Source organism: Neophocaena asiaeorientalis, unplaced genomic scaffold (genome assembly GCF_003031525.2).
Source record: "Neophocaena asiaeorientalis asiaeorientalis breed wild unplaced genomic scaffold, Neophocaena_asiaeorientalis_V1.1 scaffold44, whole genome shotgun sequence".
NCBI lineage: Eukaryota > Metazoa > Chordata > Mammalia > Artiodactyla > Phocoenidae > Neophocaena > Neophocaena asiaeorientalis.
Window position 1 is genome coordinate 286,052 of NW_020173678.1, and position 17,414 is coordinate 303,465.

At 44.9% G+C, this 17,414-nt stretch overlaps 1 protein-coding gene across 1 annotated transcript in view; it reads left to right on the forward strand.

The window, feature by feature from the left end:
* Positions 1 to 17,414, forward strand: part of NR5A2 (nuclear receptor subfamily 5 group A member 2) — a 126,565-nt gene that overhangs the window by 59,837 nt on the left and 49,314 nt on the right. The window contains exon 5 of the mRNA XM_024749636.1: positions 13,958 to 14,077. Coding sequence (XP_024605404.1) covers positions 13,958 to 14,077 — 120 coding nt within the window. The remainder of the gene's footprint in view (positions 1 to 13,957; positions 14,078 to 17,414) is intronic.

Consider the following 17,414-nt stretch of genomic DNA (forward strand, 5'->3'; position numbering starts at 1 on the left):
GTCTGTTCGACGTAGGGATTAAATGTATTTGAATATAGGCAGATGGCTTGCTTTCAAGTATAACGTGGATGTTACCAAAACACAGCTCATTTCTTTCTTTCTTTTTTTCTAATTTTAATTTTTTTTTAACATCTTTACTGGTGGCACATATATACAATGGAATATTACTCAGCCACAGCTCATTTCTTAATTAAACGATACCTGCTCGGTGTGGTCTTTAGGGCCCAGGAGTCACTCCCGTGTTCCTTTTTTGTCAAAAGTCCCTGCCATTCCTGTATAGTCATCCTTTAATTGCCGGAGCACTGAGGAAGCAGTGTCTGGGTGAATCCAGCTCGTAAAACGTCTACGTGACCTTTGTGTACTTCTTCCTGGAAGTAATGGGCCATGGGAATTCTAGAGGTGAGGTAGAAACAAGCCAACATTTCCCATCAGAAAAAAAAAAAAAGTGTAGATTCCAGGTTCAAGCTGGACAGGGGCACACTCAGAGCCCTTCTAACTCTCAGGCATAGTTTCCAAGGGCTCTTGGGCAAACAGCAGCCTCCAGCCCTCCTTATTTCCATCCCATGTGGTGACAGACCCTTTGAGAAGTGTTTCCTGCTCACCCTTGAACCCTCCCAGCCCCAGCACAGTGCCGTGCATGGCAGTGAGCGGTCTCTTTAGAGACGCCATAGGCTCCTCCTAGACTCCATTTTGCTAATTTTCTCCCAAAGCAAGAGCAGATTTTGCTTTGGGAGAGAGAGTCAGACTTGAGTTGGAGGCAAGTAGACTTAGGTCAAATTTTTGCAACCTAGAATTACACCTCATTCTCTGGATGGGGATTTCTGAAATTGGCATCTGTAAAATACCACTTTGAAGTTATTTTTCCCATTGAAAGTATTTTTCACAGGAAAAGTTGCCTATCTAGACCTTGGTAAGATTCCACATCTTAGGCTCTACCTCTTATGTCCCCCCGTCCGCCACCTTTCTGAAGGCAGGAGGTCACAGTAAGGGACAATCTGCTGTGTCTGAGCTCCTTTTCCAGAGGCTGCTGGAGAAGAAGCAGCAAGTAGTCGAGAGCACGTTGACGTGGGCCCCAGGGAACTGGGACGGGACACGGCTGCACCATTCAGCTCAACTTGTGGCCTGGCTAGGTCCTGCATTGGTGGATTTTTTTAGGCCCTCTAGCCTAGGAGTGAGTTATGATTATTTGGTATCTTCTAGGGTCTGAATCACAGTCAAGAAAGATTTAAAAAATATTTTTGGGGGGGGGGGCAGGGAAAAGTCCTAATTGGTCATAAAGAAATAATAGGAAAAGTACTGGATGTTGGACCTGAAAGGCCTTTCCTTTCTAACTCGTGTGCAATGGCCAACATCATTAAGACAGGACATGTGACAGACTAATTCTAAAGACTTGTGCTCCTGTTGCTGCATTTTTGTTCTTGGCAACGATCAGAACCCCGCTCACAGCACAATGGTGCTTTCTTAACACGCAAATGCAATCACGCGCTAATTGTATGATCAGCTGTGTGAAAGCAGAAGTATTGCGTGATTGATGGGTAGTCATAACTCATCTCTAGGCCTGTATCCGTCCACACAATCTAGAAACTGTGGATCAGTCCGATTTAAAAAATTAATCGACTTCATGAGTTGGCTGAACTACCTTCCTGGTGGATGTGAATTGACCAGCCTACACCAAAGATAAAGCCAACCGGGTCACTCTGCAGACACAGACTGTCATGGAATACTCAGGAATGTGGGATGTATGAACAAGGATGTGCCTCTATAACCAGAACCACACGGCTCTTCTTTCTCTGGGGAGTGCTTTCCCTCGAAGAACCAGGTTGCGTGCAGAAAATGTCAGTAATTCGTTCCTATTAATATTATACCCACTTTCTATGTGATCCATACTTAGAATAAAATGCAAGCAAAATTAATCACTTAAACTGAGTATTACTTCTATTGTGTGAAACCCAGAGGCAGTGGAAAAGGACACAGTTCTCTCATTCCCTCTTCTTTTTGAAGATGCTTAACCCGCCCCCGGCTTAGAGGGGTTCCTTCAATCCCAAGGGTAGTTCTCCTACCCTTTGGGAAAATGGAATTCTCCATTGGGAAAGTGGAATTCAATGTCTGCCTTTCACTTCTCAGCCGTCTTTGCAGGAACTTCAGTGTATCAGGGTAGCTCTGCTATGCATAATTCTCTTAGTTCTTGATTTGCTATAATATATGATATAGATAATAATACAGTGATCTTTCATCATTATAGTCAGATATAAACCCCGTAGTTGTGCAGCTTACTTAGAGTCAGTAAAGGAAACACGACCTAGAAGTACCGGAAGGCATAAAGGGATTGACTTGGGACTGATCTGTAGGATACTGGCCTCATGGGGAAGATTTCAACGGGGCAATGCAGCGTCAGAGCCCACACGGTTCTCTCTGAACCTGGAATAGAAAGAGCATGAAAGGGCTTCCCTGGTGGCGCAGTGGTTGAGAGTCCGCCTGCCCCTGCAGGGGATGCAGGTTCGTGCCCCGGACCGGGAAGATCCCACATGCCGCGAGACAGCAAGAAGTGACGGGAAATGTATTGCAAGGCCCAGCCTCGTCACACAGCTGCAAAGAGCTAGGGCTGGTGTCGATAAAAATCTAGCTCGTGTGATTTTGATTCCAGATATCACTACCTTGCAGCTTTGTAGGATGTTTTCTTTCCCCTTTTAACTGGCCAGAACTGAGGAACTAAAACATGATTTGAAATGAGTGCCGATGCGATATTGGAAAAGAGTGTTTCCATGTTGCTGACGTCGTTCATGTTTCACTTTGGGCCCTGTAGTGGGGTTGAGGAGTCCTGTGTCCCAGCGGTCCCCAACCTTTTTGGCAACAGGGACCGGATTTGTGGAGGACAGTTTTTCCACAGACGGGGGCTGGGGGATGCTTCAGGCGGTGATGCGAGTGAAGGGGAGCGGCAAATGAAGCTTCGCTCTCTCACCCATCACTCACCTGCTGGGCGGCCCAGTTCCTAATGGGGGTTGGGGACCCCTGCTGTATCCCTCCCTGCTGAGCTCTAGGAAGGGGCGCCGGCCACCAGGAGTTATGTGACGACTCAGTTTGCCTTTGGGTCTTCTGGGACCGGGGCCAGGCCGGGCAGGGGCTCCCTGGCCCTTCAGCGATGACCCAGGGGGCGCTAGGAAGCCAGGTGCATGGCTGTGGAGGTACAGGGCCGAGAGGTTTGAGGGAGGTGACCCCAGATGCTGCTCCAGGGACACAGCTGGGGAAAGGTGGTCCCCACAGATGGCTGGCCAGGTGCCACTCTTTCTGTCATGACCGAATGGACACATCCTATGAGGTTATGTGTGGGCTCTTAGGAAAAAGGCCCCAGGATCAAATTAAGTTGATATTTGCCTAAGTATCTTGAGAGAAAAATGTAGTCGGTAATATCAAATCATAATTTGTGAGTTTTCAAAAATAGGAAGAGACGATACTCCTTTTTCTTTTCTCTAGGTCCTTTTTCCATCTTGATTCTAGTTTACCCAGAAGAACGGTATTCCCATTTCAGTTGGGGCACAAAACAGATCCCCTTGGGATTAAGTAAATGCCAGGTCTTAGCTCACCCTTCGTTCAAGTTACCTTCATAGTCTTTCCCCCAAAATAGGAAAGAGCAACTATCTAGATTTTATGTCCAGTTAAAAAAGTCCAAGCTTCTATCGTTGGGTAACCATATTTGTTGTATATTTCCAAAGGACTTTATTTCTCAAGTCAACCTTCTTCACATTTGAAATAGAGACATTAAATTACCATTAATATATTTCCTTGCAGGAAATAAATTGAGGCAATGTTACCTTTTGTTTTTGTTTTGCGGTACGCGAGCCTCTCACCGTTGTGGCCTCTCCCGTTGCGGAGCACAGGCTCCGGACGCGCAGGCTCAGCGGCCATGGCTCACGGGCCCAGCCGCTCCGCGGCATGTGGGATCTTCCTGGAACGGGGCACGAACCCGCATCCCCTGCATCGACAGGTGGACTCTCAACCACTGCGCCACCAGGGAAGCCCAACGTTACCTTTTAAAAAAAATTTTAGAGAGAAAGATTGTTCTTTATTCCTGTATGAAAAAGGCTTAGTGACAGAGCACTGGGCTAGGATTCAGAACACCTGGATTCCCACCCCATTTCTGGCCCCCGACTAACCTGCTGTACACCACAGCCCACCTGACCGGAATGTCCTCCTCTGTAAAATGAAGTCTTTGAACTAAAGGTGGTTACTGGGTCCTTTCAGCACCGACCAAGCAGACATTAATTAGGCAAAGCGAAAATGGTTTGGTTTACCTAGAAATAATCATCCTGAAGTTTCGACTCCTGGAGTTTTCTCTTTAGTTGCCACCACTTCTGTGAACATATTTCTGGGCACCTCTGAAGGCTCAGGTTCATGTATCCTCAGCACTGCGACCTGAAGGGGGAAGTTGAATCCTGTGACGGGAGCATGTCCTCCTGTGTCACTGGGGAACCGGGTGGAGGGATTCTCCCAGGAGCCTTTGTACCCAGAGAATTCCCATCACTGAACGGTCCTGAGGGGCCTCTCCTTTGCCTCTGCCCTAATGTGGGTTGTATTTTTGGTGAGTGATATTTAGGCCACTTGGGTTCTTTCCTCCTTTCTTTGGCCAAAAGCCTGGTTGAAGCAGCCAGCCAAAAAGGACCCAAGGACATTTTAGCCTCTTGAAAACTTTTTTTTTTTTTTCTTCTGGCTTTGAAATGCAGTCTCCCAAGGAGGAAGCTGCATTCAGACCTTAAGGGAGTCACAGCTCATGCATCTTCCTTTCTTCTCCATCTGGTGTCCCAAGGGCTCCAGCCATGGGTCCATTTCATGGCATGTAGGGCTGCCAAAACCTTCCCTAATTTATGCCTTAATCACTGTTGTCCAGACAATAGGCTGTTGCGTACCTGGAATTCTGTGGCTGGTGTCATTATTGTCTTTAAGGCAGTGTCTGGAAAATGAAGATTATAATCTTAACCTCGCTACCCTATTCCGAAAACGACAGTCATATTCACAGATGCTTTCTGGACATTCCAACCAGGCTTAAAGGGCTTTGTCCTCATGGCTGGAAGATCCGCCTGGTCAGACATGTGAGGAACATTGCCTTAATTATACAGAGGAGATTTCTAAACTAGAGAACAGGAAACAGGCAGTGGTCATAAATGGAACAATACCTACTAGGAGAAAGCACTGGAAAATATTTCACATTAATGTGCTTTAAACTATTTATTTTCTTGTTCGACAGCCTTTGCCATCACCTGCAATCTCTTTCCTCTGTACTTCATTCAGCACCTCTTATATTTGGTCCTCCTTTGTTTATTTAGATTCAGGTTTCCTTACCATTAATAGGGTGTCTGCTATGTACCAGCCACCCAGCTGGGCACACTTGTGTTTATCCCGTTTAACAAAAACAGCAGCTGAGGTTTAAGGAGTTTGAACTCTTTGCCCAAAGTTACATGGTGAGGGTGTCAAGGTAGAAACCCAGGTTTCTGAGCTGTAAAGCCCATATATTTCCTTTGTAGTGTCTAACGGTCCTGAACTAGGCTATAAATGAAGGGGCCTAAAATGTATACCTTTTCTCCATTTCTGGAGTGTCTCAGCTTATCTTTGGAAAACAGACCATCAGAAAATTGTGTTCTAGGACCAGATTATCTTGGCTTCTCTTAACACTGTCATCAGCTTTACAGGAGCCTTTGCTGCGAAGCTCAGTGTTGGCTATGGAGGGGGTGTCGTCAGAGCCTGGTTTATGTGCCATCTAGAGCCCTCCTGTGAAAACACACGTGAAGTTTCTCTCGGGAGTCCAGTACTAGGAGAAGCTGTTTTAAGCGTCACGTGTCCACAAATCATGTTAGCAGTGGTGCTCTGGTGACGAGGACCCAAACTGTGGCCCTTTGCCAGCCACTGGAGCAGGCCTTATCGAGCTTGTTTTGGGAACCAATGCTATGCTTGGCTTCAACTTATTTTCCTATCTTTATTTTCCCTTTATCTCCATTTTCTCATTTCATCTTTTATTATTCGTACGTACAAACTGCTTCAAAAAAATTTTAGGGCTGTTGCATTTTATTTTATTTTTAAATTTAATTTTTATTTTATATTGGGATATAGTTGATTTACAATGTTATGTTAATTTCAGGTGTAGAGCAGAGTGATTCAGTTATACATGTCTATATCTATATCTATATCTATATCTATATCTATATTCTTTTTCAGATTCTTCTCCCATTTAGGTTATTACAGACTGTTGAGTAGAGTTCCTTGTGCTATACACAAAATATTTAAAATTTGTATGGAAACACAAAGACCCCAGATAGCCAGAGCAATCTTGAGAAAGGAAAAATGGAGCTGGAGGAATCAGGCTCCCTGGCTTCAGACTATACTACAAAGCTACAGTAATCAAAACAGTATGGTACTCACACAAAAGCAGGCACATAGATCGATGGAACAGGATAGAAACCCAGAAATAAACCCATGTACTTATGGTTAATTAATCTTCGACAAAGGAGGCAAGAATATACAATGGAGAAAAGACAGTCTCTTCGATAATGGGTGCTGGGTAAACTGGACAACTGTGTAAAAGAATGAACATGCTTTGACATTGAAACAGCAGAATGTGATCTGTTCCTTAGACCACAAGGAAGAATGGTCTCTTTACCTCTTATCACTCAACTTAGTCAGATCACGTAAATTCTGTGTGGCCAGACATAGAAACCTGAACAGAAGACACTACCAGTACTACTGGGTGCAAACTCTTAATTGACCCCACAAGTACGATGAACATACTGTTAACTTATAATTAATTCATATTTCAATAAGAAGCTGTTTGAAATGTGGATAAGCGGAAGGGGAAAATCCGGGCAAAAGTTATCCTTCACTTTGACAAATTCTGAGAATGTAGCTACAGTTTTGTTTGAAAGAAATTGGTTAAATTACATCATGTTGTGTGGTGATGACATAGATCTCAATAGTGATATTTCACGTTTGCATACACTATGCAGTCTTTTTCTTCCAGACCTCAAAGGTGTCTCTCACTGATGTAATAGCTTCACATGTATATAAATGAAAACGTCGGCATTGAATATCTGGCATTAGCCCATCTTTAAATAAAAGAAAATTGAATTAAGCATCCCTGGGAAATAAGGCGTACCAGGCATCCGAATGTTCTGGATAAATGAAACTTACCTTTGGAAGAATTCGTCTTTGAAAGAAATTTAGTGGTTGTTGATGGAAAGCCTCCAACACAAATCACATGATTCCCTCGCTTCCTAACCGAGGATTTTTTTTTTTTGCGGTACGCGGGCCTCTCACCGTTGTGGCCTCTCCTGTCGCAGAGCACAGGCTCCAGACACGCAGGCTCAGCGGCCATGGCTCACGGGCCCAGCTGCTCCGCGGCATGTGGGATCTTCCCGGACCAGGGCAGGAACCCGTGTCCCCTGCACCGGCAGGCGGACTCTCAACCACTGTGCCACCAGGGAAGCTCCCCGAGGATTTTTTGAGCCTGTTCTACTGACTCATCATGGTCCAGGGCACCTGCTCTTGGACCCTGGCTTCAGGGTGGTCCCCTTAGGGCTCCCTGAGGTCTCGTGCCCCTGACACCTCTGCTACCCCTGGATTGAGATGTTCAAGAAGTAGATTGAGGGCTGGTCTGTTTTATCTTCTATCTCCTTCCTCAGCTGACAGCTCCCATGTTCACTTCCCAACCACTTTACCCCTGATGGTGTGGAGGTGGCCCATGTCCCCGGAGGTCGAGGCTATCAGCTGTAGGGCAGCCACTCGACCCCCTCAGTTCCTGGATGATGGGCCAGTGGGCACACTGATCGGTGTCTGACCCCCACACACTGGTCAGGGAGGTTTGCTTTGGGAGAGGTCTTCGGAGGGAAATCTAGGGAATGTGGATGAGGTTTGTGTCCAGAGGAGTAGCCTGACCGAAACAGATCATTCTAGTGACGGTGTATGTGATGAATTACAACTAGACGGAGAAGACCGTGGACTCACGGGGTCCTAATTTCCGTGGACTCTTGGTCGTGACCTAGATGGGAGGGAGTTGGTGGGAGTGGAAACACAGCGCAGGTACCCTGCAGTTAGACCTCTCTGCCTCCTGCTTCTCTCACCTGGAAGAGAGTGTCGATCCCAGAGGGAGAAAAAAATCCTTTGTTGGTCCACTGGAGAAACGGAGAAGGGGCAAGAAGAGCTGAGTCCCTGGCTAAGTGTTGCCAGGCAGGTCTTTGTACTCTGGACCGACAGCCCGCAATTAACAAATAAATACACAGGAATCACTTGAGTTGTCTCTGAGCGGGGAAGAACTGCTCATAAATCTGTTGGGTTTTGCAACAATTGACAGGGGAGTTAGGCTGTTATTTCCCTTGTACAGTATTGTTCTTAGTGCTTGTTTAATCATTGTTAGTGTGAAATCATTTTTTCTTGGACTTTGTAGCAGTTTATTACGGAGGTTGCAGATAATCATCAGTGTTGTTTATAAAGCCAGTAAAGGATTCAAGCAGTTGTGTGTCTGTCTTGACCAAAGTAGGTTCTCATTAGGAGTTGATGCTGATTTGTCTGGGTTTTGATTTTTCCCTCCCTGCTTCTGACTATACCTTTATACATGTCATCATTGTCACAAAAGAAAGTATAAGGAAGTGGAGGTCCACCTGCAAGGATTTGTTTTCTTTGGTCCAGAAATAATAGCTGGATGTTATTTGTAATGGTTCTGAAGAATCTTCACGTTTTTTTTAAATATTTTGTTCCAAGCATTGTTTTAACAGGAGCTACTGAGAAAAAAAAAAAGTTTTATCAAGTGGTTCTACAACATTAAGACCTGCTTAAACGTACCCTTCTCAGAAGCTTCTGTGACCCCCTGGAAGTCTCTCCAAGAAACAAAGCAGGGTAAAGTGACCCCCAGCTTCTAGTGCACATGGGGTTTTTATAATGGACGTACACTCCTGTCTCCTCTCCTTGGAGTGTGCCTTTCTTTTATTTTATTTTTATTTATTTATTTTTTTGCGGTACGCGGGCCTCTCACTGCTGTGGCCTCTCCTATTGCGGAGCACAGGCTCCGGACGCGCAGTCCCAGCGGCCATGGCTCACGGGTCCAGCCGCTCCGTGGCACGTGGGATCCTCCCGGACCGGGGCACGAACCGGCGTCCCCTGCATCAGCAGGCGGACTCTCAACCACTGCGCCACCAGGGAAGCCCGGAGTGTGCCTTTCTTAAAGGCAGGGATTGTGTCCTGGCCACCTCTGTTTTCCCCCAACCTTCTAGCACAAGGCCTGGCACACACCAGATTTAATGATCCGACATTAGAAATGGATTTGTGTCCACTTTAAATTACCAACCCATGTCAGTTGAATGTTTTGCTAGACACATCTTTCTTAAAGCTTAACCACAATGATTCATGATGTCGATTTTCAAATAAATGCCCCTGCAAGAGGGAAAGTGGAATAACAGTTCAGTGGCCAGACTGTGCAAAGGTAAATTTGAGGGGGCAACAAAAAGGGTCTGATAAGTTCAACCTGGGCTTGAGAAAGATCTACACATTTTTCTTCTTCTAATTGTTTGCCAAATTCACTCCTCTTACGAGAAAGCACAGCTTTCTAATGATTAACGTCCTGGGTTGTGGGAAGGTGTGTTCGCAACAATATGAGGTCTGTGTTCCCTCACACGCTCATCTGTAATACCAGCGTGAGTCTTTTCTGATGAGTGACTAGGGTTCTGAGATAAGCCCTTCTTTTTATTACAGCTGATAACACAGGATTGTACCAGGGGGTATTACCAACTAGTGAGAGGTTTTGATATGTCATGGAGATTACACTCCCCCAGTCCCCTGTCTGGGCTCCCCAAATGCCACCTGAAGTCGTTTGTTGACAACATTCATACCCGGAAATTTACTCAAAAGTAGTAGATTGTTTTTCTCCTCTTCTCCCCACCCCCTCCACCATATCACCTATAACACTCCTTCCTAAAGAGAAATTATCTTCAAAATTGCCAACGTCTCTTATCTGGAGATAAGGAACAAGTCGGTCATCATATTTGCCTTGTCCTTTCATTCATAGAGCTGCATAAAAACTATGTCACCCAAAGCCCCGTGAAGCTGCATACTCTCCAATTTCAAGATAACATAAAATATCACATAATCAATTATGGAAATATTGAAATGGAATGTCAGCCTGGAAAACCTCCTCAGAGAGCCTTAAAACAAGGAATCAATTACCCGAGAGGGGTGTTAAAATTACAATCAGTCGAGAAGTCTTTACCGAGGGCCAGCGGTGGGTCCAGACCTGCCGGCCTGTGTGGGGAGGGTCACCCGTGTGTTCATCACCGGGTGAAGGTGACCCTTCCCTCCACGAGCCCCGAAGGAGTCACTTTTGCTGTTGTTGTCCATGTACCAGAGACACCGGCCAAAAGCAGACACTTGCAGGAGTGACGGCACCACGGTCAGTCACGTGTTCCTTCATTTATTTCACAAGCTGGGGCTGCACTGGACCCCCCCACCCCGGGAGCTGTGGCTTCCAGGCTGCCCCGGCCTCATGGAGTGAGACAGATAAACAAGCACTTAACAGTACTCGGTGGAAACAGAAGAAATGATGAGTGAACGGCACAAAATACAAAACCAAAACTGAAGTGTGCTAGTTATGGGAAATAGACATGCTCAATTTCATCTATTCCTGCAACTTCAGAAGCAGCAGAGGACCCAGGAAATAGATTTTCAAAGCCAATCCATCTCCACACACACACACACACACACACACACACACACACACACACCACAGTTAGGAATAAGGTCTGAAAATGATACACTCCACTCTTTTTCGGAGCATGACACACAAATATATCCTTATTTGGAAGTGTATCCTGATCACAAAAGAAAAGAAGGCCAGGGAGAGTGAGGTTCTTATCTTACAACTTGAACAGGCTTTGATGCTGGCAAACTGTTGCCATAAGTATTCCTCTCGTGTTACATACCAAGGACAGGGGCCACCACATGCACTCGAGGAGGAAAAGCCCCTCAACGTGATGGCTCCAGGAAACAAGCTGCTTTTAATGGTCACCCACCTTTTCTCCTCTTCTACGTGGTCAGAAGATCATCTCTTAGCTTTTTCATTTTTCCACCTGCAAGATGGGAATCATAAATCTTCCTGCCGTGTAAATAGGTCCTTAAGCTGGAGTCCCGTCCAGACGTCTCGAAACACGCTTCGAGGTCATTCCCCAATTCTTGGCAACCTTTGGGTATGATAACTGTTTCCGGGGAAACGATCTCAAGGTGTAGTATTTTCAGCTTCCCTGGAAAGAGCGCTAAATTAATAACAAAAGCTTCACATCACAGAAGAAAATGTGCAGGGGATCTGAATTGCCACCGTGGACTGATAAATTTGAAATAAGACGCTGACAGGGCATGAGCTGGAATGAAGTGTAGTAAACCTAGTAGAACCAAGTGCAGTTGGTTCTGAAGTTGCCCCGAGCATCTGAGAGGGACGGTCCCTGAAAACTGCTGGGCGTGAGGACACCAATGTTGTTCGGACATCTGGCTGCAGCTTCTAGTGTGAGCTGTGTGCAGAGAGCAGCGAGGTGGGTCTCCTTCAGCTGCTGCCACAGCCCGACGTGTACACACAACACTGGAGCTTTTCCTCTGAAGAAGGATGAGCTAGCTCCCTCTGTCACCAACCCACTCACCTGTGTTGGTGAGCGTTCTCCCCTAGGAGAGTGATTTCCACAAGGTAGGGACTGCTTCTACCTTGTTCACCATTATACCCCAGACCCAGCACCTAGACCCAACATTAAATGGCTCTGAACATCTATTCACTTAATGAGTGAAATTCTTTTGGTCAGAACAAATCATTTCTGACGGAGATGTTTGGGGATGTCTTTTCCTGATCACAGATACCTTTTTTCCTTCTCAACGGGATCAATATGGTCTTCCAACTGGGAGCCTTGTGTTTGGCATTGTTTCTTCACGAGGGTATTGTTTCACACTTTCTTCATTCCATCCTCAAGACAAAGACTATCTCTTGTATTTTTAGGTGAGAAGATAAGGCTTAGAGAACTAAATGGCTTGGCCAAGCTCTCAGAGCTGGAAAGTGCGCAGTTGTATCTCGAACCCTTGCTTTAGTCTATGTTCAGTACTGTCTTGTTTTCTAGACTCGTGGAAATAGTCAGCCCTAAGCTCCTATCCCTGGTAATACGTGAGTGGAAACTTGCGAAGAATCACCCAACCGTCCAGAATCTCATTAAATATCTGCTTAAAGATGAATTTGTTATAAGTGAGTTAAATTAATTCAGTTTAGAAAATTCTAACACCTCTTTTTCTTTTTTTAAAAAATATGGGTATAGTTGATTTACAATATTGTGTTAGTTTCAGGTGTACAGCAAAGTAATTCAGTTATATATATATATTTTTTCAGATTCTTTTCCATTATAGGTTATTACAAGATACTGAATATTGATTGTTCCCTGTGTTATTACAGTAAATCCTTGTTGCCTGTCTATTTTATTTAGTGTATATTTGTTAGTCCCGTTCTCCTAATTTATCCCCACAACTCTCTGGTTCCCTTTTGGTAACCATACGTTTGTCTCTTATGTCTGTGAGTCTGACACCTCTCCATGTAATTTGGAGACATCCTAGAGCTTGAGAGAGAGAAAGAGAACCCTCTAGGTGTACCAGTTAGTAGGTCTCTGAGCCCATATTTTCTCATAATGTAAATTTCAGAAAACGATGCTGGTTCTGCTAACTCCACAGGCAGGTTCTCTGAATTAAATCTAAAATAATACGCAAAACTCTTCAAAACTGTTCCCTGACATCTAAATATCAGGTGTTGTTGGTATAAATGTGTGATGTATTTGGGCGCGCCAAGACCTTTGGCTGGTACGTATTACAACATGAAAAGAAACTGTCACAAATAGCCATGGAAACGGATCGATATGCCCTCCACGTTTGACCGTGGATACGTGGCCTGTACCTGAAATGGGTATGTTACTGTCGTTAAAGAATGCGGTCCCCTGGGGGGGGCGACACCATGTGGATAAAATACTCACCGTGATACAGCCCTCTTCATTTTACTCCCCACTGCCATCCTGTGAGGGGGGTACTGGGCTCGGCCCATTTTTCAGATGTGGAAACTGAAGTGTAGGGGGTTTGTGGGAAAATTGTCCAAATCATAAAGCAAGTGCAGGTGGACATCAAGACCGAGCTTGGTGATTGTTCTAGTCAAAGTCTAGCACGACTTGAACTTTGGGTGAACACTGATGACGAACAACGGCCATGTGCCTCTAAATTCAAAAGTCATTTGGGCTGTCCTGCCGATTGCCTCTCATATAAATCCTCAGTTTGGTGGCTCGCTAATATCCATATCCTATTTCAGCTTGGGCTCAATGTATTAACCTCTACACAAGCCTGGGCTATTTGGGGTCATTCTTGTTCTTTTTCTTCTTCTTTTATTTTTGCGGTACGCGGGCCTCTCACTGTTGTGGCCTCTCCCGTTGCGGAAGCACAGGCTCCGGACGCACAGGCCCAGCGGCCATGGCTCACGGGCCCAGCCGCTCTGCTGCATGTGGGATCCTCCCGGACCGGGGCACGAACCCGCGTCCCCTGCATCGGCAGGCGGACTCTCAACCACTGCGCCACCAGGGAAGCCCTATTTGGGGTCATTCTAATGGGGTCCACTGAGGTCAGTCTGAGGCGCCTGTACCTCCCACAAGCAAATGCTGATAGATCTAATGATAGACCCATCTAATAGAGTACCTTTTCCTAGCAGCTCATTGATTATAAATATTTAGTTGAAGTTTTTATATGTGGCCTGAAAAGTATTTGTCCAAATGAAAATGATTTTCAGGAGGAAGGATGGAAATTCTGAGCATCTGTGCTTCGGTGACCTTTGGTGGTCCTTCCTTGCTTATAGTGGGTTCTCAGGTAAAAAATCATGCAAAAAAAAAAAAATACTGAGTTACAGTGTCATTTTTTTCTGTTTCTTTTACAGGTTGATGACCAAATGAAGCTGCTTCAGAACTGCTGGAGTGAGCTCTTAATTCTCGACCACATTTACCGACAAGTGGTTCACGGAAAGGAAGGATCCATCTTTCTGGTTACTGGGCAACAGGTGAGTGTAGACACCAAAAAAAAAAAGTGTCTTTTTTATTAAGCACCTTCAAGATGGCAGGAATTTAACTAGGTCAGGAGCACTTTTGTGCTTTGAAAGGGACATTGGCTGCAAATAATTTAGAAAAGCTGACTTGGTGTGCTCCGTTCCTGCTTGGATGATTACAGCGAAACTTGTAAAAGCCGGCGTGATCACAGCCTGCCACTTCCAGGCTTCTGGGATTGAAAGTCGTGCTTTGAAGGGTCAAAACAATTGCTAAATCAAAATTATTAGTACCTAGGGTTTTTTTCTCAAGCTTCTGCATGAATCTGCCCCACTTGTTTGTCTGCCTTTTTGAAAAACCTTAGAAATGGTGGAGTCCTCACTATTTTGGAATCATGGTGGTGGAAGAGACTGATTCATGTATCAATCATCTAAATATTTGGCCTAATGGCAAGCAGGTGAGAAGGGAAGGGAGTGTTAGTGTTAGTTAGTAAGAACCAGTCATTATTGAAAAGGAAGGTGGAAAGAGGAAATTACAGTGAGGTCCTGCGCTCCTTTCTGAATAGATATTTGTTCAGTCAACAAATATTTATGGAGCATCCTACAGGGTCCGGCCATCGTGGAGCTTAACACTGTCGCAGGAGAAACTGACAATAATCCTAATAAATGTTAGAGGTCAAGGTGCTGTTGAATTTTTTTGAAAAAAAGGAACTGTTGTGTAAAGGAGAATCAACGTACGTCTGTGGTTGTGTTGCTGAGTGACCCTTGGGTTGCAGTGTTAATAGGACTGGTTGGTTGAGCCTTATTGAGAAGGTGAAATTTGAGCAAAGGTTTGAAGGAAGAGAGACGTTTGGCCTTCTGGGCACCTGGGGGAAGAGAAAGTCTACTTAATGGGCCTAATTCCAACTTTACAGGATTTTGGCCTGTCCCTCCCATTTCTTTTTTTTTTTTTTGCGGTAAGCGGGCCTCTCACTGCTGTGGCCTCTCCCGTTGAGGAGCACTGGCTCCGGACGCGCAGGCTCAGCGGCCATGGCTCACGGGCCCAGCCGCTCCGCGGCATGTGGGATCTTCCCGGACCGGGGCACGAACCCGCGTCCCCTGCATCGGCAGGCGGACACTCCAACCACTGCGCCACCAGGGAAGCCCTGTCCCTCCCATTTCTTAGCCTCCGTTTTATAACTGGTGTGTTATTAAAATGGATGCAAGGAATGCAGAGATCTGTTTACTCCATTGGGCTGTTCCAGCCGTGTTCAGGACTCGGGACCCGGGCACTGTGATCTTTTACATCGGCCATAAATGTTTATGTGCTGTGAAACCCCAGCAGTGCATATTTGAAAATGAAAGGCTGTCTCCACATCATTTGCTGAATTATAAATAAATCACGTGTTCCCAAGCAAATTCAAGGAAAGCGTTCTTTCGGAGTTTTTGCAGATTGGATCCGTCTCGTCACTGTCTGGTCTCTGCTTTCTGCACTATTCATGAGAGAGGCTTTCCAGAATCAAGCCTCAGTGGGCTTACTTCCTGATCTTGTGAATTTCTGTTGAGCCTTTTCATCCCGTGGCTCAGGTCTCTGGGAGGAGCGTACCCATTTTCAGAGTTGAATCACGGGTCTGACTCCCAGCCCCCTCCCTCCGAAACCCGACTGGGAGCTGCATTAGAAGAACAAGATTCAGCCCACAAATTAATTTGATTTCATCCTCTGAGTTCCAGAAATCAAATGGGTTTGTGCCATTATTTCTCAGAGCACTTCCGTTCCTGCTCTTTCGAAATGCTCCTTATTTCGTGTTTCATTTTGCCGTAAGTGCTGCCCCTGGGCAAAGGTAATTACCATGTAAAAAGTAGAGAAAGTGCATCTCTTTCTCTGATTTTCCAGACCAAGAACAGTCAAGGAGTAAGTAGATGGCATTTCTGGTCCTTAGTATCAATTATTGCGACTTTGCGTTTTGCCAACACCACGGAATTTCTCACTTAACCCTTAAGTTAGCTATTTTGGTTCTGTCTTTCAGTCTGGCTTCTGTAAGTGTACATTAAATAACCTTGTTAAGCCAAAAGGAAGTCACGATTATCAGTAACGTTAAGCACGGCCAAATCAATTCCAGATATTTAGCATTTTGTCACTATGACAAGAATTCGTTTCTATCCAGTATTTTAAAAATACACGCACACAAAACATAGGGCTGTATGTGTATATGTAAAACACCCGTGGAGGGTTGTGACGTGGTACCACATTTCAGTATTTGCATATTGTAGCTAATTAACAGCCGCTGTAAGATTTTCCTAAGGGAAAGGACTACCGGCACCTTATTCATTACCTTCTATTATTGTGTATCGTATTAAAAAGACGGGCATCTTACAACACACAAGTCATCAAAAATTGCAGCTATTAGAACGAAAAGCAAGTTAGCTACAACTGTTGCTGCCTTCATGATGAGTGAAATTTATCCGAAGGGGACATCCGCTTATGGTATTTCTTCAATAGCTCTGGTGAATTGAATGGCACAAAGATTCCATGGAAGAGAGCGATAAATTAATTTTACTAAGTACGTAAAAGACAAGGCCAGCTGCTCCTGAAATGAGGGCAAACTCCGCATTCAACAACGAAAATACAATGATGTTTGTAATAAAATGTCAGGAAGTTGCCGATCTGGGCGCTGTTTCAGGAATAAATCACTGCCTGCCCCTCCTTCAAAGCCGCGCAATTTGATAAATTATCCTCGAAAGAGATGTCATCAGAGCCCCCGTTTCATAAGCATGTTTGGGCTTTCAAATTAGCATGTAAATAAATGTATAGCAATAAATTTGTTGGCATCACAACTGATTTCCCGAAGTCCTTCTCACTAAGTACAGAATCCTGTGAAACCATTTCAGTCCCTTTCCATTAGAGCGTGTTATTTTCCCAGTATGAAGTTCTAATAGTTGAACTTATTTCATACCTGTTCAAGTTACACACATAGCAAATTTTAATTAACCCATATTTTTGAAAAAATTAATTATTTAGAGTCCTTTCAGTTACAATGTACTACATTCGCAACTGTGAAGGTCTAGTATTTGAACTTACTGCCTACCTGTTAGAACCACAGACATAGCAAAATTGAATTAACCCCATCTTAATAATAAAAGATCAATTAATACCAACATATTTCTGGCTTCTTTTAGTAATACACCTTCCTGGTTTAGGGATCCACTAGTGATTTTTATTAAAATGTGTTACGTACGTGGACTTCCCTGGCGGTCCAGTGGTTAGGACTCCACGCTTCCACGGCAGGGGGCGCAGTTTGATCCCTGGTCCGGGAACTGAGATCCCGCGCGCCACACGCTGCGGCCAAAAAAAAAAAAAAAAAAAAAAAAAAAAAAA